The 26,754-nt window shown below is 36.8% G+C and overlaps 1 protein-coding gene across 6 annotated transcripts in view; it reads right to left on the bottom strand.

Moving 5' to 3' along the window:
- The window catches only part of PIK3R4 (phosphoinositide-3-kinase regulatory subunit 4), a 59,353-nt gene that overhangs the window by 23,984 nt on the left and 8,615 nt on the right, over positions 1-26,754 (bottom strand). For 3 of the 6 annotated variants that reach the window (XM_006083685.3, XM_014450734.2, XM_006083684.3), the window contains exons 5-10: positions 24,137-24,271; positions 22,180-22,401; positions 20,765-20,938; positions 12,637-12,782; positions 10,575-10,778; positions 1,299-1,500 (exon numbers count right to left, since the gene is read on the bottom strand). In XM_006083685.3, coding sequence (XP_006083747.1) covers positions 1,299-1,500; positions 10,575-10,778; positions 12,637-12,782; positions 20,765-20,938; positions 22,180-22,401; positions 24,137-24,271 — 1,083 coding nt within the window. The remainder of the gene's footprint in view (positions 1-1,298; positions 1,501-10,574; positions 10,779-12,636; positions 12,783-20,764; positions 20,939-22,179; positions 22,402-24,136; positions 24,272-26,754) is intronic. The other 3 variants (XM_014450738.2, XM_023749516.1, XM_023749517.1) reach the window with 3 other exon arrangements.

The raw sequence follows: 26,754 nt of genomic DNA on the forward strand, positions 1-26,754 counted from the left end.
CAAAATATAATATGAATTACTCCCATAAGTTTGTATACCTCATAAACTATATAATTTAGTAATATACTGCCATATTATTTTACAAACATAGTATATGCTGTTTCACAACTTGCTTTTTCTTATAGTTAACTAAATATGTTGAACATTTATTTTACCAATCCCTATCAATGGGCACTTCATTTCTTTCTTTCTTTTTTTTTTTTTTTCACCGAGAACATTTCTTCACATGCATGTTAGTTTTTCTTAGGAGAAATTTCCAGAATTGAAAACAGTGAGTCCTAGGGAGGACATTGTCTTCTAACAAGAGTATGTTCAATTTATAATCTCATCTACAGTGTATGAAATACCTATTTCCCTACACTCTTGTTAACGCTAGGCATCATCAGTCTTTGCTAATCACATAGGCAGAAAATGGCATCTCACTGTCTTAATTCGCATTTCTTTATTTACCTTTCAAACATATGCATTTCTAGTATTCTATTAGTTGTATGTTCAAATCCTTCACTATTTTTCTTGTGGCAGTGCTTCCATTTTCTTATTAAATGCAATGCTTTACCTATTACGAATGCAAACCATTGATAATTAAGTCGCAAATACTTTATCCCAAATTTGGCAATTAGAGGTTTATTTTAAATATAATTCATCAGCTGCCCTCATAAGTTGATACTTGAATAGAGGAATTTTTAAAAACATGTACTTGGACGTGAGTACATCTCCAAAAAGGGTTAGGGGGAAAAGGCTTGAGATCTTAAAAACCTCATACAAATCAATGTCAGTGTCATTGTCATTACAAGGCCTGACAATTCTAAATCTAGAGACTTCAAATGATTAAGGCTTCTTTGGTCTCCACTTTCTTGTATTTCATTGTTAATAACAAGACTATTCTTTTCAAATCACTGAACATTACTCACTAATAACAAACTAGAAACATTTCATTTTACATAGACTACTCACTTTGGGTTAGTGTTTAAAGGATTAAAAAATAGAATTTCACCTTCAGTCATACACCTCCATAGAGGCAACATGATTTTATTACAAGAGTAGGGCTTTAGAGTCAAGCTTTGATTTGAATCTGATTCTGACACAGAGCCGTGATTTTGGCAGGTTATTTTACCTTTAACCTGTAGTTCACTTCTCCACTTTTCCTCCCCCAAATCTTCCTACTACATAATGAAGTCACTAGCTGTATATGAAAGTTATATATCTAGGATATGTGACTTTTATTTTATTACTAATTAGCTAACAGTAGCTTTATGAAATAACTAATAATTACAAGCTACACACACAAATGTACTAACCTCGCTTGTCATCTGGTTCCTGTTTGGTTTTAACAAGATCTACTTGTCTCCCGGTTATGCCCAAGGCAGCCAAGTCAATTACGCCCTTCTGACTACTATCATGAAGATGGCTCTGGTCCACTATATTGGCCTTTGCTTTGTTAGATTTCATCATGAAGTCTTTTAGTGCCAAAAGTTTGTCTTCCTCTTCCTCTGTCATTCCCTAAAAACCAAATAAAACCATATGTTCTAGGTTATTTTTGCAAATAGTAACGACAGGCCTCGGAATGACTGCGAACTGAAGGGTCAAACCACCCAATTTAAAATTCTCAGAGTTAGCATGGTAAAATGAAGCAAGCAACAGGCAAGAGAAGAAAGTGGCAATACAGAAAAACATCTCACTACTCTGGTCTTCCAGAACACACACTCTCCAGTAGGACACTTTCTATTTAGTATCATGATTCATATCCTAACTTTTTTTCTAAATGAGAGCATTCAAGTATAATCCATTTTTGAAATCTCCAAAGAACTTAATGCAGTGCCTGGTATCTAGTAGATCTTTAATATATAACTTTGAATACAAATGTTAAGTATCTAAACAATAACTCTGGAAATACACTTTTAAACAAAAAAAAAGTATACTTAAGTCCATCTTGCTCCTGGAAGTGTTGAGAATATTAAATGAGACACTATGTGAGAGCACTGCATATACAGAAAACATTCTACACACCTCAGGAATTGATAGGCATGGTGGCTGAACTGCAGATGTGAGCAACCAGCATTTTAGGATAACACTATAACTGGAGTCAGACTGCCTAGGTTCAAATCCCAGCTCTGTTACTTACATACCTGTGTGACCTTGGGCAACATAACCAATTTCTATGTACCCCTACTTATTTATCTATAAAATGAAGGTAACTGCTAGCACCTGACAAAGTTATTATGAATTTTTTATAAGTTAATCCACCTAAAAAACTTAGAAAATTTGAAACTAACTAATAAATACTAAATAATTAATTTAAATAATTCATTCAATGTGCAACTTAAGTATTCTGGTAAATGGAACAATTCTGCATTTTCGTAACTTTCCAACCATGCACGGAATCTTCTAGAATGTTATTATGCAAATAAAAAATTAATAAAATGTAAATGGTAATTCCCAAGGCCTCAATCTAGAGCAGTGGTTCTCAACCTTCTGGCCCTTCTGGCCCTCATGTTGTGACCCAACCATAAAATTATTTTCGTTGCTACTTCATAACTGTAATGTTGCTACTGTTATGAATCGTACTTTAAACATCTGATATGCAGGATGGTCTTAGGCGACCCCTGTGAAAGGGTCGTTCGACCGCCAAAGGTGTCACAACCCACAGGTTGAGAACTACTGATCTAGAGTTTAAAGCAATAGTCACAATCCACAGTCACAGTAAGACCAAAAAACAAAAAAACAAAAAAAAAAAACCTAGAAAGTTAGAAAGCTGAAAAATAAAATTGCATTAAAGTACAATTATCACAGAGAGAACCTTTTTCTAACATTAGCCTGAAAGTCATTTATTTTCACTTCTCCTCATGCAATCTGCTTAATACAGTTTTTTAGCTATAGTAATAATTCCATTCTTTTTATTAGTCTCTATTTTAGTTCACAAAAGAGAGACCACAGAAGGGAGAGCCATTGTGAGGAACACTAAAAGGAATGAATACTGATATATGCCACAACATGCAGAAACCTTAAAAGTATTTTGCTAAGTGCCCTGGCCAATGTGGCTCAGTTGGTTGGTGCATCATGCAGCAAAAGGTGGAGGATTCAATTCCTGGTCGGGGCACATGCCCAGGTTGTGGGCTTGATCCCCAGTGAGGGTGTGCAGGAGGCAGCCAAACAATGATTCTCATCACTGATGTTTCTATCTCTCTCTCCCTCTCCCTTCATTTCTGATATCAATATAAATCAATCAATCAATCAATCAATCTGGACAAAAAATATGAAACAACACTTTTCAGTCCTGGAAAACAGGCAGCACAGGGTTGTGATCTCCAAAATAAAAATGAGTTCTATAACTGTCCCAGCATACTCTCCAGAGAGTTACCAGGTCATGGGACAAGAAAGGGAAAACTCAAGAGTATAGTAGAGCCAAGTTCAAGAGAGTCAGAGTTCAAGGAAGCCACAATGTGAGGATCCAAAAACTGGATAGAGGATGGATCTGACAGAGAGCAAGAGCTATAGAGGTATCTCCTCAAGTCTTTGCCTTAGACATACCTCCATTAATTGCACTTTGCAGATATTGCATTTTTTACAAATTAAAGGGTTTTGGCAACCCTGCGACAAATCTATCGATGCCATTTTTCCAGTACCATTTGCTCACTTCATGACTCTATAATTGGTAATTCTCACAAGATTCCAAACTTTTTCATTACTATATCTGTTATGGTGATCTATTATCAATGGTTTTTATTATTACTGTAACTGTTTTGGGGTGCCACAAACTGCGACCATATAAAATGACAAAATTAATGGATAACTGTATTTGTTCTGACTGCTCCACAGACCTACTGTTCCCTGTCTCTCTCACTCTCTTTGGGACTCCCTATTCCTAAGGCACAAAAATATTGAAATTAGGTCAATTAATAACCTAAATGGACCCTTAAGTGTTCAAGTGAAAGGAAGAGCCTCACATCTCTCACTTTAAATCAAAAGCTAGAAATCATTAAGTTTAGGGAGGAAGGCATGTCCAAAGCTGAGATAGATCAAAAGCTTCTCCTCTTGTGCCAAACAGCCAAATTATAAATGCACAGAAAAAGTTCTTGAAGAAAATTAAAAGTGCTACTCCAGGAAAGACACATGGTAAGAAAGTAAAACAGCCTTGTTGCTGATATGGAGGAAGTTCTAATGGTCTGGATAGATCAAACCAGCCACAACATTCCCTCAAACCAAAGCCTAGTCCAGAGTAAGGCCCTAACTCTCCTCCATTCTGTGAAGGCTGAGAGAGGGGAGGAAACTGCAGAAGAAAAGTTTGAAGCTAGCAGAGGCTGGTTCATGAGGTTTAAGGAAAGAAGTAGTTCCATAACATAAAAGTGCAAGGTGACACAGCAAGTGCTGATGTAGAAGCTACAGCAAGTCATCCAGAAAAGCTAGCTAAGATAATTCATGAAGATGGCTACACTAAACAAGACTTTCAATGTAGACAAAACTGCCTTCTACTCGAAGATGCCATCTAGGACTTCCACAGCTAGACAAGGAAGTCAATACTTGGCTTCAAAGCTTCAAAGGACAGGCAGATTCTTTTGTCAGGGGCTAATGCAGCTGGTGACTTTAAGTTGAAGCCAATGCTCATTTACTATTGTGAAAATCCTTGGGCCCTAAAGAATTATGCTAAATCTACTCTGCCTGTGCTTTATAAATGGAATCACAAAACAGATATGACAGCATTTCTGTTTAAAATATGGTTGACTATTTTAAGCCCACTGTTGAAACCTACTAAATGCTAAAACCAAAATAACTTCCTTTCAAAATATTACTGCTCACTGACAATGTACTAGTTACCCAAGAGCTCTAATGGAAATGTACAAGGAGATTAATGTTGTTTTCATGACTGCTAACACAACATCCATTCTTCAGCTCATCGATCAAAGAGTAATCTCAACTTTCAAGTCTTACAATTTAAGAAATACATTATTTCGGACAGCTATAGCTGCCAGAGGTAGTGTTTCCTTTGATGGATTTAGACAAAATGAATTAAAAACCTTCTGGAAAGGATTAAGCATTCTAGATACCATTATGAACATTCATGGGCCCTGGCCAGTGTGGCTCATCTGGGCATCGTCCTGTGCACCAAAAGGTTGCTGGTTCAATTCCCAGTCAGGGCACATGCCCAGATTTTGGGCACAATCACCAGTAGGGAGTATGCAGGAAACAGCCAATTGATCTTGCACTCTCACATTAATGTTTCTCGCTCTCTCGCTCTCTCTCTCTCCCCCTCCATCTCTCTTTCCCTCTTTCTAAAAACCAATAAAAATACTGTGTTGTTTTTTTTTAAAAAGAGCCTTTGTAGTTCACAGGAAGAGGTCAAAATATCAACAATAGGAATTTGGAAGAAGTTCATTCCAACCCATGAATGACTTTGATGGATTCAACACTCCAGGGAGGAAGTAACTGCAGATGTGGTGGAAATAACAAGAGAACTAGAATTAGAAGTGGGGCCTGAGGATGTGACTGAATTACTGAAATCTCATGATTAACCTCTAATGGATGAGAAGTTGCTTCTTATGTATGAGCAAAGAACGTGTTATCTTAACCCCTAGAGTGCCGGGGAGCGTGATCGTGCTCCTCCTGTCTTTCGCCAAAAGTGCCAGGAGCGCTATCAAAGCTTCGAAATGGCGTCCAGTTCTAAGTCTGCTTTTATTAGTGATGATGATATTGCTAAATATGTCAATGTAGTAAAGGTTTCCTTAAGTTTTTGAATATGTAACTTAATTTACTTGCGATTCATAATTTTTTTCCTAAACTGCTGTAAAATCAGCAAAAATGCTTGGCAATTTTAGCATAGTTCCTAGGATACTGGTTGGCACTCAAAGGGTTAAGATGGATTCCACTCCTGGTGAAGACTGTTGAAATGACGACAAAGGACTTAGAATCTATAACAATAAAAGCGTAATATGCAAATCGACTGAATGACCGAAAAGCAGAACGACCGTCCATCCAGACGACCTTCCAGATGACCATGCTATGACACGCATTGGCACCAGGCCAGCCAAGGCAGATATGATGGGATTGGTCAGGGGGCCCTGCCATCGCCCCAAGATTGCCCTGCAGAGGGAGGCCCAGGCCACTGGTTAGTGGTGCTATGGCGGGTGTGCGGGGCCAGCCAGTGATCACCTTGCAGAAGGAGGCCCAGACCAGCCAAGTGATCGCAGCCCATGCCTGTCGCCCGCAGAAGGAGGAGACCTGTGGCAGGGGAGGGGGGGCAGCACCACACAGTTGGCAAGCAGTGGCAGCGGCGGGGGCAGCCGGCAACCAAGGGAAGGAAAGCCCCGGTAGACCCTGATCACCGGCCAGGCCTAGGGACCCTATCCAAGGGGTCCCGGGTTGCGAGAGGGTGCAGGCTGGGCTGAGGGACAGACAGAGACACACACACACACACACCCATGCACAAATTTTGTGCACCGGGCCTCTAGTATTAAATAAAATTAATTGATAAAGCAGTGGCAGAGCAGTGGCAGAGTATGAGAGGACTGACTCCAATTTTGAAAGAAGTTCTACTGTGGGTAAAACACTATTAAACAGCATCACATGCCACAGAGAGATTGTTTGTGAAAGGAAGAGTCAATCAATGTGGCAAACTTCTTGCCTTATTTTAAGAAACTGCCACAACCAACCCCAACCTTCAGCTACCACCACCCTGATCAATCAACAGCCATCAACATAGAGACAAGACCCTCTAACAGCAAAAAAAATTACAACTCACTTAAGGCTCTGATAATGCTTAGCATTTTTCAGCAATGAAGTATTATTTAATTAAGGTGTGTACAGTATATATTTTTAGACATAATGCTATTGCACAATTACAGTGTAGTGTGAGCATAAATTTTATATACACTGGGAAACAAAAAAAACTCATGTGACTAGCTTTATTGCAGTATTTGCTTTACTGCAATGGTTTGGACTTAACCCACAGTGTCTCCAAGGTATGTCTGTACTGAACAATGTACACATGAGAGAAAATTACCTGAGGCCGGACAGAGCAACAGGAAAGCAGTAAGCCAAACAATTCCCAAATCTCACTTAGGGGTGGGAACCATTCATATTCCCACCAGCCAGAGGAGAAAGCCCTCTTACTACACAGAGCATCATGTCCTCAGAAGTCCTTAGTAATTGGACTAAACTGGCCATTAACCAAAGGTTGCTCTGAATCTGTCCTAACAAAGCTTAAAGGCAAGGCTTAAAAGGATCAAACTGGTTACAATAACTTAACTGTGCAACAGAAGAAATCTAACACTATATGAAGAAATTCAGCACCCAACAACATAGAATTCACAATCAACAGACAAAGAAACTGGGTAGCTAAAGGTCAGAGATTGGAAGAGAACTTACAAATTATATATCTTCAATTTTATATCTTTTCAATTTTATACCTTGTATATATAATATACAATCAAAAGTTATTAAAATAAAAATAATTTAAAAGTTTAAAATGTAAATTATTTGTTACTTTCAAAATAAGGAGTGAAATTTTGTATTCTGTATTAGTGTCCAACCAAATAGATACGAACAGAACAGGGAGCTCTTGTAGCTGAGATCTATCTAAACAGCCCTGCCATGTGTCATCTCCAGATGCTAAGTGCTACTGAAAATCTGGAGTACAAATTCCAACTTCCATATGGGTAATGTTCCAAAAGTGTACTTTAAGTCTATTATCTGGAACTCTGAACACATTTTCCCATAGAAACAATGGCAGGCTGGTCTAGAAAGGCCTATTTTACCCATGATGTATCTCAAGTGTAGTTCTCTACAAACAAGCACTGTAGAAACCCAAGCCAAAAAAAAAAAAAAAAAATCTGAAGGAATATTCAGAATTCCCACTTGTGGAGGCTATCCACATGTCTTTTCCTTTGTAGTCCTGACATTAGCAACAAGGACTCGATTCTGCTAGTAATCCCAAGAAACTCAGGTATTGCAAGAACCAAAAAGAAGTGAAGGCAAAGAGATAAGCTGCACACGAACTTCTTCTTAAGTCCACACAAAACTTATGAAAGCTTCTCATCTTAGTTTCCTGTCCTTTGTTTACTTTGAGAAGCAAGACAACATGGTACAGGAACATGGGCTTTGGAGTTAGACAGGTTTAGGTTTAAATCTCAGCTGTGAAATTTACTGAACTGTGTGAGCATAGTCAAGTTAACTACCTTCACTGATTCTTAGTTTCCTTATCTATAAAATGGGGATCACACTTGCTGTTCAAGTTCCTTTTAAGAACAGTCACAAACTACAAACAGTACCAATTACAGTGGTCGACTCATAGGTTCATGAAAAATGAAAGCTGATGTTTTTCTGCTGTTACTTCTGAGGACCTCTGAGATTCTGGCCTGCTCTTCCTTCTACTAGCAGCACCTGTCACTTGAAACAGAGCACTCAACCCCTAAGAGTGTCCTAAAACTATGATTAACAGAAGTAACATAAAACAAGGGATTACATGTTCCTCTTTCCCCACTCATACAAATGAGGCGATAAACTACAAACAAATGAATATATCAAGCAAACATTTAGAGGAACCGAAGTCAGTGAGTTTTAGTGATTTCATCATGGAGGCTGACACCGAGGGAGCAGCAATGGTAGGTTTGGGAGAACAGTAGGAAGTTGCAAGATTATGAAAACTGTTCCTTTCCTCTCCCTTCTTTCACCCACATCAGTAGCAAAACCTACACCTACAGCAAGGTGAAAAGCAAAAATGAGAGGGCCAGAGTGGCTCCATGAAGTAACCAATGACTTACAATGAAAAGGAAATTTCAGTACAGAAGCTTTTAAATTAATATACAAGGTCTGGAGGAGGGAGAGGACTATAAAGATTCACTCCATCTAAGCCCAAAGAAACATCTAAATTGGGGTAGTTTTTACTGCATGCTGAAATATTTTTATAAGAATTACTCAGACCATAACCGGTTTGGCTCAGTGGATAGAGCGTCGGCCTGCGGACTGAAGGGTTCCGGGTTCGATTCCGGTCAAGGGCATGTACCTTGGTTGCGGGCACATCCCCAGCAGGGGGTGTGCAGGAGACAGCTGATTGATGTTTCTCTCTCATCGATGTTTCTGACTATTCCTCTCCCTTCCTCTCTGTAAAAAATCAATAAAATATATTTTTTTTAAAAAAAAGAATTACTCAGGAGAAACAACAGAAAAATGGGATTCACTATCCAATTTTCCATATTTGCTTTCTAAAATATAAAATAGATCTACTATAAGAGCCAAGGTTAAAAGAAAACCAAAGAAAAAGCTCTTTGGCAATTCAAGTCACATCAAATTAAGTCTCCTAATATATAGGAAACAGAACCACTGGCCTGGAAGGGATAATCAGAGGCAGCTCAACCTTCCAGTAAAATTTAAACCTAAAAGAACCAAAATAGTTAATGACTGGCCTCCCGTAGGAGCCTGTTAATATACTCAATCACTGTTGGGCATCAAACAGTACTGGATATTCAGTGACAGGTACAATACAAGAAAGGATTTACACCCCAAAACTGATCAAATTCTCTCTCTGCAACTGAAGCATATTCTCATCATCTTTTCTCTCTAGACAAGACATGACTGACAAGCATTCTATTAACCAAAACGTCTTGCAGACTTAAAGACAGTCATTAAGGTCATCTCTCAGAATTTGCTTTATGCTCATAGAGCATTTATTCAGAAATTGTATTCTTCACTTCTAATCATTTTTTTTCCTATCTTGAATTCTCTAGGTTCCACACATCCCTCTTAAAACAGGATGCTAAAACTAGACTTAATATTTCTAGACAAGCCCTACTAATAACAAGTATAATAAAAAGATTACTTAATAGTTCTAACAAGATTTGTTAATTGATGCAAATTCAGAGGAATTTAAGATACAGCAGTAAACGGCTGGTTTATTCAATTTAGGATGCATTAGAAATTCCAGTTATTGCAGCTGTTTGCATGCCATGAGAACTCTCTGAATTTGGACTGAAATAAAACAGGAATTTTCTGCATTGCATCTATGTTTTGCAATGTTTCTTTTAATTAATTTTCATTATATTTTCAGTGAAATATGGAACTGAATCAAGACCACTATTAAATCTAAGCTTATATCTACCTTTTCTCTCATTTTTATAGCCAATAATCACAAAATAAACATTAGGTCTTCCATGATTCCTTATTTAGTTAAACCCAATGACTTCTTGTCATCCTAGTATCTCCTAGATACCAAAGCAAATGCACAAAACAGTTGCCAGATTTATTTACTTAGTCTGATGCAACCAAATTAACCAAAAATATTTTCAATAGCTAAATGGATACTTTAATGTTTTTATGAAATTTGCATTTAGCCTGGCTGGAGTGGCTCAGTTGATTGTCATCCTGTGCACCGAAAGGTTGCCGGTTCAATTCCTGGTCAGGGCAATACCTGGGTTGCGGGTTTGAGCCCCAGTCAGGAAGCAAATGGAAGGCAACCAATTGATTGCAATCTGTCTGTCTATCTATCTATCTATCTATCTATCTATCTAGCTATCTGAGTCTGCAGGTGAGGATTTAAATAAAAGAAATTTACATTTAAATGTAAAATTTCAGAAAGGTGATACAACCTGTGAGAGCAATTTCTTCAAAAGCTGTGCTATGGCAGGATCCTCAGGTGGAGGGCAATCAGGAAGAGACCCATTCCGTTTTTTCTGACGCATGTGAAGATGTCTGAACAAGCTAGTAATATCTTTAGACCTCAAAGCATAATCAAATATAGAACGACTTACTGGCTCTTTTAAAACACTGAGTAAAACAAGTTTTCTTTCAATCTGTATCAGAAAAATAAAAAGAATCAGTCAAAAATATAATATTTTGTTCAGTTATTTTCAAATTCAACACAATTTATGTAAAGTTAACACAGGTATTTATTTTCTAAAAAAATGCAAGACATGAACATCTGCAATTTTTGTTGAGAAGAAAAAGGAATACTTGTGACTTTTAAAGAGCTCAGGTTTTTTTTCTTTTTATTGTTAGCATCTCAGAACACATGTGTCTGTGATACTGGAAGACTAATAATAAATACCTATGTTAGAAAGTTTAGAAAATAAAAAAGATTTTTCTATATCCCAAATGTCAGGTGACTTCCTAGATCTAAAAAGCACCTGCAGTTCACAGGCCTAACAGCCAAGAGGTACTGATCCAGAAAAGATGCACAATAGTCACAGGGCTTCTTCCCTGCAGCCATCAGGTTTTCCCAGTAGCTTCAACCACTTCTAAAAAATCACTACTTTCTCATAGAGTTCATAAAATCCAGCTTTTTCTTATCCCCAAGAATATTCTCCTTGTCAATGCATTCATAATAAAAAGGAAAAACACTACTAAGAGTAATCAAGAGGACTTTCTTTAAATATATTTAACAATCTGGTGAGTTGGCCAGTGGAAACCAGCATAAAAGGATATCTTTTATCTAATCCAAAATGTAGAAAAATATAATTTATGAAACATATAGATAATCAGCTTCTCAACTCCTGATCTGGCCTTTCAAAATATCAAACACTGACAAAAACAAACAAAAAATGTTAAAAGAATTTCTGAGAAAACAAGATGGTACAGATTTCTAACAAACCACTTATATGTCATATTTATTACATAAACCACAACTAAAAGTTATTACCAAAATGTATGCAATTTTTAAATCCAAAAGACATTTCACATTGTGCTATAAAAACTTTATAAACAAACTTCTAAATAGAGTAAGTGGTAAAAAGTAGTAGGAATCTCTAGACCTGATTTTCAAGGAAACTAATAAGCTTCAAAAAAGGGGGAATATATTTTCTAATATTATTCATCTTTCATGTATAAATAAATTGTTCTATGGGTAAAAGTAAAAAATTTTACAAACTACAAAATGAAGAATGATGATCTCCAAAAATAGATGAATCTACAAGGAAAAGTAAGGGCTGAAGGCACAGCCAAATCTTTCTCATGTCCAGAGGCTATCCAAGGCCACTTTCTCCAACCAAAGGGAAGGAACATTGGAATATAAAAGTAGGAGAAAGCCAGAAGCATGTGAATTCACAAAAGAGAAACAGTGCTTTAGTAAAAAATAGGACATTTCAGAATGTTAACAGCCAGAATAATCCCTCAACAGTCCACTCAATTTAAAATATCTATTTTGATAGTTAGCTGTCCAGCAAGATAAAGGGTATAAACACTGACAAGTTGGGTAAACAATTGCCTTGTACAAACCAAAGACCCAAAGTTTATCATTAAGTACTGTACTGCTGGGCAGGGGCAAGGTTGTAATTATTAGGTTCTTTTCTAATTTTTTTATAAATGCTGACTTGCACTGAACTCTGTTATACTTTTACAACTAAAAGCAGGGGTCTATTAATATACATTTCTTCTATATTTCACTCAAACTGCAGATGCTTTACAACATTACACATAGAAAGTAAAGTATGAATTACTGGCTTCTATATTATGCATTACATGATATATAACATAATAGTCTCTTGAATGTTTCTCACCTTCAAAATATTTGTTCCATTAACATTAGCTTGAAATAAATCTGAAAATGCCCTAGCCATATTTAAATCTTTAAAATTTTAAATAAAAACAAAACTCTCTAATTTTTTTTTTAATGGTGCAGTTTGGAGGATTAATTCCAAGTTGAAACATGCTTACCTGTATTATTGGTTGAGTAATATATGGGTCAAGGTAAGGCATCAGTTTACAATACACATCAGCTGTGTTTATCTGATGAGCTACCACTGTGATAAATCCCACAGCACCATAGCGTATCCATAGATTGGGATGACACAGAAATGGGGCTAAAGAAGAAAAACAACATATGGCTTAAACAATGTTCATAAATAGTTTCAAACTATCAGGATAAATTTTCACCTTATAACACAACTGATGATAAAGATTATATAACACATTACTATCAGGTGCCCTCACATATTCAATTATCCTGAGGCGTAAACTCAACCAAGTGAACATACTGATATAATATTCCCTATCATAAAACTCAGCAATATCATAAAAGAATAAAAACAGCTACCTCCTGCCCTATCCAGTTTTGCTCAATGATTAGAGCGTTGGCCCACAGACTCAAGGGTCCCAGGTTCGATTTCAGTCAAGAGCATATACCTCAGTTGCAGGCTCGATACCTGGCCCCAGTCGGGGTGCATGCGGGAGGCAACCAATCGATGTCTCTCTCTCATATTGATATTCTTCTCTCTCTGTCTCTCCCTCTCTCTTCCACTCTCTCTAAAAATCAATAGGAAAAAAAATCCTTGAGTGAGGATTAACAACAACAAAAAACAGCTACCTCCTTTCTGAGAATTTAAATTTATAGTTTTCAGTCAGGCCTGAAGATGGGTGGGCATCTACTCATTTAAAAGACTGGATTAGAAACTATTAGAGACATAAAAAGTCTCAACACTATACAACAAACTATTAATCCCCCCTCCCATTTCCCCGAGGAAGTCCAAGGACCCATCATCTACCACATGAGCAAGGAAAGGAATAAGCCATCTCTTCTCCAAGTCATAGCATTACGATTAAGGAAACAATTACACCTGACATTCTTTTTAATGTAAAGATTTGATCAAATCTAATATATTGCAAGGCATTATAAATGAAAACTACAAGGCAGAGAACATAATGCCCCTTCTTAAAGAGTTTAAAATATAAGATTAAACCAGAAAATTAAATGAATGCCTTTTCATCCCTTTTAACTATTTTGGGTACGACACCAAAAATCAGTGATTTCAACTAAATGGAGATTTAGAATAAAATCCAAACCTCTAAAAACAAAACAAAACAAAAATTGTATTAGGTCTGATCATGCAAAAACATCAGCATTTAGAGCAGGGGTGGGTAATGTCTGGCCCTGCCAAGGCATTAGGGGTGAGTTAATTAAATGTTTGACCAAATATAGCAGGCTAATTTTTAAGTTGATAATTTTGTATGGTCTGCAAATGACATTATAAATATCCAAATGGTTCTTGGCAGAAAAAAGTTTCCCTACCCTGATTTAGAGGATATTAGTTTTGGCCCTGGCTGGGTAGCTCAGTTGGTTAGAGCATCATCCCCATATGCCAAGGTTACAGGTTCAATCCCCAGGCAGGGCATATACAAGAAAGAATCAACCAATGAATGCATAAATAAGTGGAATAACAAATGAGTGTTTCTCTCTCACATTCTCTAATTAATAAATTTAATTGGAAATTAAATAAAAGTATCTAGAAAATATTAACTTTATAAGAAATTCATGCCAATAGAAAAATAAGAACAATGTCATGTGCTAATAATACTTATAGCATAAAAAAGGGAAGGAGAAATAATTTGTTCAAAATAAGTCTCCAACATTCTCCCATTCCAATTCTTTTAACTGCACATGGAGGTTTTAATTATTTCGTAAACATCCTGCAGCCTCTGATACATCCAACAAGGGAGGACTGGTAATTTCCCTTTGACTACAGGGAAAATCAGGACTGGAAAAACACTGAAAAACCTCCAAAACATAACTAAGCCCAAAATGACTTGGCAGGAGTTGGGCACTGTGTGAGGTGGAATTATTGGTCCCAATTCTTTACATTATCTGTGTTATACAACCATACTCTTGCCTTGTATTCATGCTCCTGGCTCAGTCATATTACCTGCTCTGGCCAATGGGATGTTAACACAGAGGCTTGAAAAGCTAGGCTTGCTTTCTTGTACCTTTGCCATCACCCAAAACATAACCCCAGAATGAGACAGATGGATCACAGTCACCACAGTCTGGAGATACAAAGCCAAAAGCATACAGCTTACAGATGCATAATGAGAAATTTACTGAAGCGTTTACTGAGATTTTGTGGTTAATTGCTATATAGCATTATTGTATCAATTAGTAGCTAATAGATACAAAGAACCTTCAACACTCAAAAACACACACCAAGCAACCAGAATCAAGAGGATTTCCTAGCCCTAGCTGGTTTGGCTCAGTGGATAGAGCATCGGCCTGCAGACTGAAGGGTCCCAGGTTCGATTCCGGTTGAGGGCACATGCCCGGGTTTCGGGCTCAATCCCCAGTGGGGGTGGTGCAGGAGGCAGCCAATCAATGATTCTCATCGTTGATGTTTCTATCTCTCTCTCCTTCTTTCTTCCTCTCTGAAATCAATAAAAATATTTTTTTTAAAAAAGAGGATTTCCTAAAAAAACAGTGTACTCAATCTTTTCTCTACCCAACGCATTCCAATTCTCAGGGTACAAGCATCGGGGAAGGTGAGTATTCAGAATACCTAAGTGGGACGAGTACAGTTTTTGAAAGAGCTACCAAAAATATCATGATAATTGCCATCACGACCACCACCATCACCAGCACCACTATTTCCCTTTAAGAATCCCTACCGAGAAACCAAGATGGCGGCATAGGCAAACACCTGAAATTGCTGCCTCCCACAACCACTTCAAAAATACAACTAAAAGACAAAACGGACATCATCCAGAACCACAGGAAGGCTAGCTGAGTGGAAATTCTACAACTAGAAGGAAAGAGAAAAGCACACTGAGACTCAGAGGAGGTGCGGAAGTAAAGTGCAGAGGTACGGAGGCGCACGCGGAAAGGGCTGGCAACTGAGGACACAGGTTGTCTTTTTCAATTGGGAGGGAGTCTCAAGCTTCCGCTCTGAACTCCAGTTCCAGGCTTTTCTCTGGGGACCCAGACTCATACGGGGAGAAACTGGACTGTCTGGCAGCAGGCGGAACTTGGGGGCGGCTTTCTCTCAGGGGTACTTGCAGCGATTACCACAGGACACTGAGACCCGGGGCCTCTTAGGGCAGGGCTGAGGATCAGCCATAGCTGTTTGCTCCACCCTGTTGATTCCCTGAGACCCCGCCACACCCAAGCTGTGCCAAGAGACTTTTGCATATGAATGACCTGGCCCTTTGCAATCTAAAATTACCTAACAAACTGCGGCTAGGTCAGAGAGACCCAGTACATCCAAAAGAAGGCCCAAGGCCCCACAGCAGCTTGCATTGCTTCACAGCTGGGCCTCATCTGGGCACCTCCAAATCCCAAACAAAGAAGAGGAATCTGCAGATCTCTCTGTAGCTCCTGCTGGGTAGCCTCAGTCAGAGGCTAAATTAGCACCTCCTTAGAGATCCAAGTGCCAGTGTACCCAGTGGTCAGAGTGGGACCATCCAGATTACAACTCCTCAAATCCATAAGGGACACACTCAGGGGGCAGACTCAGTGAGCACCAAAGCCCCGCTGAAGCAAGTCTTGCCCCATAAGGGTGTCTCCAGCATAGAAGTTCTCCCACCATAGACACTGCTGATTCTCACAGCCAATTGGCCTAGAGGTCAATTCCTTCCAGTGATACCAAATACAATCAAGGCTTAACTACAACAAGACTGTGCACACAGCCCACAAAGGGGTTCACCAAGAGTGTCCACCTCAAGTAATTGGGGAGGCTGAGCTACTGGGCCCTATAGGACACCTAGCACAGAAAGCCACCCTATCAACACAGGGAAGCAGCCAAAATGCAGAGACAAAGAAACAGGTCACAAATGACAGAAATAGAGGACAGCAAACTACTGGATATAGAGTTCAAAACCACGATTATAAGGTTTTTCAAGAATTTTCTAGAAACCGCCGATAAATTTAGTAAGACCCTCAAGAAATCTAGTGAGACCCTCGAGGTTATGAAAAAGGACCAAATAGAAATTAAGCATACACTGACTGAAATAAAGAATATTATACAGAGATCCAACAGCAGACTAGAGGATTGCAAGAATCAAGTCAAAGATTTGAAGTACGAAGAAGTAAAAAACACCCAACTGGAAAAGCAAAAAGAAAAAAGAATTCAAAAATATGAAGATAGTGTAAGGAGCCTCTGGGACAACTTCAAGCAAACCAACATCCGAATTATAGGGGTGCCAGAAGAAGAGAGAGAGCAAGATATTGAAAACCTATTTGAAGAAATAATGACAGAAAACTTCCCCTACCTGGTGAAAGAAACAGACTTACAAGTCCAGGAAGCGCAGAGAACCCCAAACAAAAGGAATCCAAAGAGGACCACACCAAGACACATCATAATTAAAATGCCAAGAGCAAAAGACAGAGAGTATCTTAAAAGCAGCAAGAGAAAAACAGTTAGTTACCTACAAGGAAGTACCCATAAGATTGTCAGCTGATTTCTCAACAGAAACTATGCTGGCCAGAAGGGAGTGGCAAGAAATATTCGAAGTGAATAATAGCAAGAACCTACAACCAAGATTACTTTATCCAGCAAAGCTATCATTCAGAATTGAAGGTCAGATAAAGAGCTTCACAGATAAGAAAAAGCTAAAGGAGTTCATCACCACCAAACCAGTATTATATGAAATGCTAAAAGGTATTCTTTAAGAAGAGGAAGAAGAAGAAAAAGGTAAAGATAAAAATTATGAACAAGTACATATCTATCAACAAGTGAATCTAAAAATCAAGTGAAAAAATCTGATGAACAGAATAAACTGGTGAATGTAATAGAATCAGGGGCATAGAAAGGGAGTGGACTGACAATTCTCGGGGGAGAAAGGGGTGTGGGGGGTGCAGGAAGACACTGGACAAAAATCGTACACCTATGGATGAGGACAGTGGGGGGGAGGAAGGGCAGAGAGTGGGGTGGGAACTGGGTGGAGGGGAGCTATGGGGGAAAAAAAGAGGAACAACTGTAATAATCTCAACAATAAAGATTTAATTTAAAATGAATAAATAATTAAATAAGTAAGAATCACTACCAAAGACTATGCTAACAGAGAGATCTGTGCACTTTATCACTTTTTAAAATAAGTGTTTCTAAATTACAAAAAACTGCATTTCTTTTAAATAGTTTAAAATGACAACAAATGATTGTTTACTTAAATTTTCTCAGCAAGTTTTCTTTTTCCCCTTAGCTTTCCTAAATTTAGTTCATTCTGAGGGAGTTCCCAGCCAAGAAGTTGTACCACTACACTGGATTTATTCTATACCTAAAGGTAATAATTTCTTTTTATGCTAAATTAAAGATACATATAGTACTCCATGTATTCATCCTGTGATCTATGACTAGAAATAACAGGGCCCAGAAAAACCTCTATAAAACTGAAGAGGAGGGTAAAAAACTGTCTTTATGATGTTTTTGCTTAAAAATTGATAGACATCCATTTTTCAGATAAATAAAATGCCAATTATAAGCTACATTATATATCAAAAATAATTTCCAAATAATTAATCAACAGAAGAAATGTATTTATGTGAAATCAGAATATACTAGAGTACATATTTATATACAGAAGATATTAATTAAAATAAAGAGAATCAAAGGCAAAAGCAAGAAAAACTTGACCTTTGGGAAATAATTCCACTTTTACAGGAGAAAAAAAGAAAGCACTGATATGAGAATTTAAAAATGAGAACGAGCAGGAAAATATTCCAGGCCGCAAGATGTGCATGTTCACACAATACATCTTCTCATTAATACAGGTTGCCAAAAAAATATGTATACACACTTTAATAGCTGATAGCTCAATTAATGTTTCTTTTTTTTCAGCCAAACTAAGCTTTGAACAAAGGAGATTCATCCTAAAATGCTACTAGAAATTTGAAAACACAGTTGAAATACAAACAACGCCTTTATAATTATTCAAAGTGTATATACATTTTGGGGGACAGGTGACAAAAAATTATTCATTTCTATAGATTCTTTTAAATTTTGAAAATGAACAGTATGTTAATAAAGACTGACTTTATAATCATTCAAAGTGTGTAGACATTTGGGGGGGACACCCTATATTATCATCAAAATGCATGCTTTCTATATCTGCCTTACAATACACAGGACCAGAAATTCAAAATCATTTGTTTTTTCATAATATTAATAATTTTTATTCTGCTATTAGTATTTTTATAACATATTTTTTCATTGATTTCAGAGAGGAAGGAAGAGGGAGAGAGAGACAGAAACATCAATGATAAGAGAGAACCATCACCCTAACCGGTTTGGCTCAGCGGATAGAGCGTCGGCCTGCGAACTCAAGGGTCCCAGGTTCAATTCCAGTCAATGGCATGTACCTTGGTTGCGGGCATATACACAGTGGGGGGTGTGCAGGAGGCAGCTGATTGATGTTTCTCTCTCATCGATGTTTCTGACTCTCTATCCCTCTCCCTTCCTCCCTGTAAAGAATCAATAAAATATTTTTTTTTTTAAAAGAGAGAGAACCATCAATCAGCTGCTTCCTGCATGCCCTACACAGGGGATCAAGCCCGCAACCCGGGCACTGATGGGGAATCAAACTGTAACCTCCCGGTTCATAGGTCAACACTCAACCATGGAGCCAAGCCAGCCAGGCTAGTTTTGTTGTTGTTTTTTTAAATAGAGATAATGAACCCCTTAAGGTTCAACACTCTGTAGCTCATATGAAAAATCAAAAATATTTCAATATAATGGAGATTTTATTGTATTGCCAATACTCAACAATTTTCTATTAAATTTGGAATTATTTTTAACATAATCATCCAAAAATTCAAACCAAATTAGAGTTACAAACTAAAAGCTTGATTGAAGATATTAGAGAATAAAATAAGCAACCTACATATACTTTTTCACACAAAATTATTTATTTTAAAGCCACATTCATGCCTTAAAATTCTCCAAAAATTTTATATATCTTTACTAGCTACCATCTAGTTTCCCAACAATCAAAATAAATAATAACTCGTTTGTCTTTTTCCTCTGAGGAGTTCCTCAAAAACAAAACAAAACAAAAAAAAAAACCTATTAACCAAGTCTAACCAATTTTGGTTTTCTATTAATTTTCCTTGGCAAGGCATTTACAGCAATCAAATATTTTATCTAGAGGCAATATTCTAAGATTTCATGTCCTCTCTGGATAAAGCCAATCTGCAATCTTATTTTGATTATTTTCTTCAAGTGAAGTGATAAGAAGACTAAAAGCTGCGGATAGTCTTAATTTTAGAGTGTGTCATTTGACTTGTTTGAACTTATTCTGAATTTTAAATTGAGGTAAACAGGTAATTGCTGTAAAGGTCAAGGGATTAGTCCCTTTCACTGGTTAATAAAATTACCAACAGTAGAAACTTCAATACTAAGAATTCTTAACTGGCAATGAGTACAATGACACATGTCATAGATAATCATCCACATCCAATTTCAACATGACTAGTAGTCCAGTGTCCTAAAAAAAAACAAGTTGACTCTTCAGAGCAGTTATAGACTATCCATTTTGTGATAAAAAACAAGCCCTGTCCAGTGTTGGCATGCACACCGAAGGGTCACGGGTTCAATTCTGGTCAAGGGCAAGGAGCTGGGTTGCAGGTTCAATCCCCAACCCTGGTAGGGCAATGTGCAGGAGGCAACCAATCGATGCGTCTCTCTCACATCAATGTCTCTGTCTCTGTCTCTCTTCTTTCCTCCCCTCCACTCTCTCTAAAAATCAATGGGAAAAATATCTTCAATGAGGATTAATAAAAAAAGCCAAATCTTTATTTTTCAAATATCACAAAAACTTAATTACAAATGAAAACAAAGAGATTACTTCCCAACCCAGGTTGGAGAACCAAATGATCCTGTTTGCCTGCCTGTCTCTCACATGCATACAAGCATCCATGTTTAAGCATGTACATGTGTGTGCATTCAGGCACATACGTACACAATATGGGAACAATAAAGTTGAAAATCTGACTCTATATTGCCTAAAAGTTTTACAATGCTCTATCAATTTTTATTTCTCTTCCCATTTCCTAATTTTCCCAACCTAATCTTGAGAAACAGAAACTTACCAATATCACTGGCAAATTCGTAGACATGGGGTTTTTGTAGCAGCCCTAACTGGCACATACAGGTAAGGGCATTAAGAGCTTTCACAATAACAAATTCCTCAGCATCACTAAGACCTTGTTGAAGCAGGGGTTTGAGAATTGAGGAGCTCTGCCAGCCAACATAGGCAGCAACACCTGAAAAAGAGAAGCAACATTACATGATTACGTATTCTATACCTGGAAGTACAAATGCCATTAAGTAAAACAATAAAATTAATCGAAAACCAAATATATTGAGCAACAATCAGGGAGATGACATTGCACTTTCTACCCAGCACAATAAATGAAAAGACCCACAACAAAATAAATGACTAAGAAATTCTGGAACACGGGAGGGGGGGGGGGAGATCCCAGTAACTTATAAAAAGAAAAACATAGGTCCCCTAAAAACAAAGAATGATTGGCTTTAGATTATCTTCAGCAACAATATAGAGGCTAGAATACAACAACGCAAGCAATTTCACAGGTTCTCAAAGGTAGGAAGTAACCTTTTCTCCAAAACATTATACGGCAGCACTTGCAGAAACATTACTACTACTGCCATATGAGTTTCTTTCCTTTTTTATTTTTTAGGAAAATACACCCCAAAGCAAATATTTTAGCAGTTACTTTCCCAGATTTTAAGGTAACAAAATCTAAATCCTACAGCTTTCTGCTACTACATGAGAAAATTTGAATACCAGCAAAGCTTTCCAAAGTGTAAGTCTTTAAACCTTTTGAGTTAAACAACAAGCTGTTATAATCGTGTCCAAAATGATATAAAGAGGGTTAGTGGGTAATTATAATAACATGGCTTTAGCATATAACATCTCATAACTGACCAAATCTAAATTTTCCTTCTAATTAGATTGATTTTCAATCATAATTTCACTTTAACAATTATTTTCTGATTGTAAAAGTTATGTTCACTATAAAAAAATTTGACAAATATGGAAAATATAAAGAAACAATCATCTACAATCCCAGTCCTACATATTGCCACTGTTCACACCTTAGTATATATATTTCAGTCTTTTGTATAAATACATGATTTACTGTTATCTTTATACAACTGGAATCATACTTTAATTAGACCTACACTATAATTCAGTCACTCTAATAGTATTTCATGATACTTTCCAGGGGCATTAAATATCATTTTAAAACAGTTTGTAAAGACCACATAGTATTCCTTGATATGGATGTATCACAGTTTAATTAACCAATCCCTTGATCAACTAAGATATTCTTATCATCCAAAAGCAGCAGGAAGACAGACAGAAATGCCAGGAACTCAATTCATTATTAATAAAATTTAGTAGTAATGTCACCTTTCAAATTGCATGTATTTTTTTGAGAATTCAAAACCTTAAAGAGAAATTTAAAAAACAACATACCAACTATACTATCAAAAAAAGCTCCACGCAGATGCCAATCATTCTTATCATTCAGGAAAGTAATCATGTGGGACAATAAAACATCATTGGCTTTTTGACGTCCAAAAAATACACACAGCCGAGTTATTCCATTTTCCATTAAGGTTTGTTTCACGATATTTTCAGGGTCACTTAGCAAAGTGACAACTTTCTGCTGGACCATTTCATGCAAGGCTTGGAGCTCTAAAAAAAAAAAAAAAAAGTAAAACTAGAATCTGTTCTTTTTCCTTATACTAATAGACCCAGTCTTTCTTTTTACTCCTCAGAGAAATGGATTACAGAAGTCACCATAGAAAGTCTATAATCACTAAGTTTTTCCACTATTTAGAACTCTGAAGGATAGGTGGAAAGCTGAAATATAAAACTGAAGAACATCCTAATAAGCTTCACAAGCTTGGCTACTATCTCACTAATTAAACAGCTCTATTTATGAGGCTTAAGGAGAAAAGTATGCAAGCACCAGAAAGGAGACCATACTGCTCCAATAAGATCAATGTAATCAAGGACTTGAAAACACTAGACTGGTTTAGGATATAATCTGATGATGCAGGGCACGCATTCTTAAAGGCTGGATGAAACTTCAGAAACATACTGCAAGTCCTGTCAAGGCTTTGCATGATCTGGCCTTATCTCCTATCCAACCTCCCCTTACTTACTTACTTGTCTGTCTTTCCCTTACTAAAATGTAAACGCAAGAGCGAAGATCTTGTCTGTCTTAGGCACCACTGTATCCCTAGTGCTTACAGCAGGCACAAAATTGCCTGATGCAGAGCTATCTTTGACAATTATCTGTTGCAGAGGCCACTCCTGGTGGATCCACTGTCAAGGAAAATGGACGTCTGTATAATGTTCACATTAAGAAAAACTTCAGGTTAACTCCCCAAAAGTTTTAACACCTAAATTCATTACAAAAAAGATCCAATTACATGTTTATAGAACACTGAACAGTATTATTTTCTAGTTCCATGGAAAAAGTGAAGATTTCCTTTCTGACATATTCTTCTGTAAGTTCAAAATTATTTGTCTTGAACTCCATATAATTACGCTGTCTTAAAAATAATGTTACTTTCTACAATAGAGCTATTGCAGTTATCTATAACATAAAAATCTGAAAACTACACTTCTCTAGTTTTTCTCAACTAGAAACATCTTAGAACAGACCTAAGCATATTATTTCACTTCTAAATATCTAACTCAATAAACATTAACTACAAGTCTGTTAAGAATTGTACAAATGTAAAGAAACTAAGGCCCAGCCACTGTGGCTCATTGGTTGAGTGTTGACATATGAACAACGAATGAACCAGGAGGTTCGATTCCCTGCTAGGGCATATGCCCAGGTGGGGGCTCAATCCCCAGTAAGGGGCATGCGGGAGACAGCCAATCAATGATTCTCTCTCATCATTGATGTTCCTCTCTCTCTCTTTCCCTTTCCCTTCCTCTTAAAAATAAAAAGAACTCTGACCTCAAAGAGTTTATCATATCTGTCCTTTTATAGTAAAATGTGTGGGTTTTAATATGTAAATCATAGATAGTATAAAATAAACACAAGCTTATGATTGAGGATACACAGGATATACTCACATAAGGAGAAAAGATTTAGATTCTTTAGCTATGATGTTGTCAATGGTTTTTCTTTTATCATAAGAATGAAATAATTCAGCTAGCTTTATTATTGACACAAATCAATTCTGGCTGAAAAACAATTGAGCTTAGAACCTGTAGCAACAAGCTGATCATTTTCTGGCTAGATAAGTGTTTGAGAATAGAGAGAACAACCAGAAACCAGGAATCCTTCCTACCTATAGATCTGGTATTCTTTCACCTTACATGAAAATTAGAAATGATGATTTGCTCCAAGTTCACATTAGCAATTCATTCTAAGTATTAGGAAATCTGGAACAGAGAATCATACTACCTGTGTCATAATTTCCATTGGGATGTGTAACTTCATCTATTTCTTCACTATTTGGGTCATTTTCCATATTGAGATTTTTTAACTGTACTAATTCCAGGAATCTCAAAGCTGTTTCTGCCAGCAGAGCTATGTTTTCTACAAAAGGAAGAAAAATTAAAATTATCTTTTTAAATCTCTGTAATGTTTATAACTTTTCCTCCCTAACTCTTTTATATATAAAATAATAATCATAAAACTAAGAAGGAAAAGTAGAACTTTTAAATTTAACACTTAACCAAATCATATTTTAGTAACTAATTTCATAATCTACAACTATTTCTAAACTATGTTTTAATATTGAACATAGGCATCTTTTAAAAAGGCAAAAATAACCCAAAACACAGCACTCAAATCTATTGAGGAAAAAAAAAATCCTTTGAGTCCGACCCTTTAACCAGTATTTTGACATTAGACTAACAAACATTCACATGGAAATAACAGATCAAGCTGGGCTTTGGGATCACACAGACCTTGGCTCAAATCTCTACCCTGCCACTTACTAGCTGGCTGCTTAACCAATCTGAGCTTCAGTTTCTTCACACATAAATGAGTCACATCTATTTCAAAGAGCCATTACCAAATTGAATCAATCACTGTTGGATTGCTTCACAAGTGATACTCTGAAGTTCTTAAGGAACCAAAGTGTCAGACTGCCACACTTCTGTAGTTGTCTGTATTTTCTCCTTTCTCTTTCTGGTAATCTAGTAAAACTATCTGATACTCCTCACCACTGTGAAAATATCTACTTCTGAGTTCTGCTATCATATTTGCTATTAATTATATCTACTCTATTGCTTATATCTTTTTCCTTCCATTTTTGTTAGTTTCTACCCTTCTTTCTTCTACTACTTCTGTGCTTCTTAGCTTAACTCTGTACTCTTCCATCTTTGCAGTAAATAGCACTGAACATAAAGTTTAACTACTTTATTTTGAATCTGACACTTTCTCTTAACTTTTTACATTTCCAAAATTGAGATGCATCTCACAATATTTGAGACTTTTCAGTCTACCAAATGCAGTGATTCCTCCATCTCTCCCAGGTTCAACACTGTTCTGAATAGAACAAAAATTTACCTCTAAGTAAGCAAGATATTAATACCCTGCAATGCCTGCTCACCCTAAAGATGGAGAAATTTAGGGCCATCCCCTGGTAATAAGTCAAAATTCTAGATGAATATCCCCACTTTAATAAACATATCTTTATTAGAAAAGTCTCTTATTTTTCTGAACCTCTAAAGTCTAAGGTATGCTTATTTCCCCATTGAAGTTTATAAACCACAATATATTTGGATAGTTTACATAAGATACAATTCTATACCAACAACTCTGAACTAAAAAAGAATAATGTAAAAGAAATTTACAAATTGATTTTAAACGTTTTTAATTACTAACATGTGTGGTTTAATTATACTTAACCATACAAGTTCAAACAGACCTCTGGCTCTATTAAAAAAGGTAGCTTTGTCATGCACCAAGCCATGGTGAAGGGACACTGCAAGGTACTGGCACTGTCCCTGGGTTATCATGGACTCTCATCATAAAAACCCAAAAGACCAAAGAAAAGCAGGATTGCTTCAAAATCAAGGTCTAGACCAATAATTCGGAGAACTAAGAAAGAATTAGACCAGATACATCGGGGTCATGTTTTTTAGACTCTCTCCCAATTTCCTCACTGGTAAAATGAAGGAATATAACAGTCACTGCTCAAGGTTTTTGCAAGGGGTAGTTGTGAAAGACATATAGACCTTAGAATCTAAAATCTATCTTAGAATTTATGTATCTCTTGCAACTAACCCTTGCAACAAGCCTGAACAGTAGATACCTGACACACAGCAGATTTTTCAACAAATACCATTATTTTTATGCTATGACTAACTATTAGTAATTGACTGTCAATATGTTAATATGGCACCTACATATCAAAATCTTACCTATTTTACACAATTAAAGAACAGACTAAAATCCCCTGGGTCAAAAGTAGGTCATGAAACCCTAAAGATACAGCTTGTTTTTAAAACCTAAAAACTGTTATTTAAATTTATCTGGCTCAATTGTTTATATTTACCAAGTGAATTATAAATGTGCTTTGTTACAAATGATAAACTCAGATCTATCTTAAAGAAATCCTTCATTTTCTAATTTTCTATTCCTGAAACTTATACCTATACGGTTATGGAAACCAGAAACCATACATAAATAAATAGGCTGATAGGTAAACAAATAAAAATAAAAATATACATATACATATAAAAAAAGAAATCCAACCACTGCCAATCACTTTGTGGATGTGCCTAGAATTTAAGGCCAGCGTCCAAAGACCATTTTTCACATGTTCCATTAAAATACTAATAGGCGCGCCCTGCCGGGTGGCTCAATTGGTTGGAGCATTGTTCCATACATCAAAAGGTGACGGGTTCAATCCCTGGTCAGGGGTGAGTAAGGGAGGCAACCTATTGATGTTTTCTCTCTCTCTCCCCCCCATTACTCTCTCTAAAAATAAACAAACATACTCTCAGGTGAGGATTAAAAACATCTGTAAGATGTTTCCTAAGCAAGCATCATACAGCAAAGTGACAATA

This window comes from Myotis lucifugus, unplaced genomic scaffold, assembly GCF_000147115.1.
Source record: "Myotis lucifugus unplaced genomic scaffold, Myoluc2.0 scaffold_8, whole genome shotgun sequence".
Lineage (NCBI taxonomy): Eukaryota > Metazoa > Chordata > Mammalia > Chiroptera > Vespertilionidae > Myotis > Myotis lucifugus.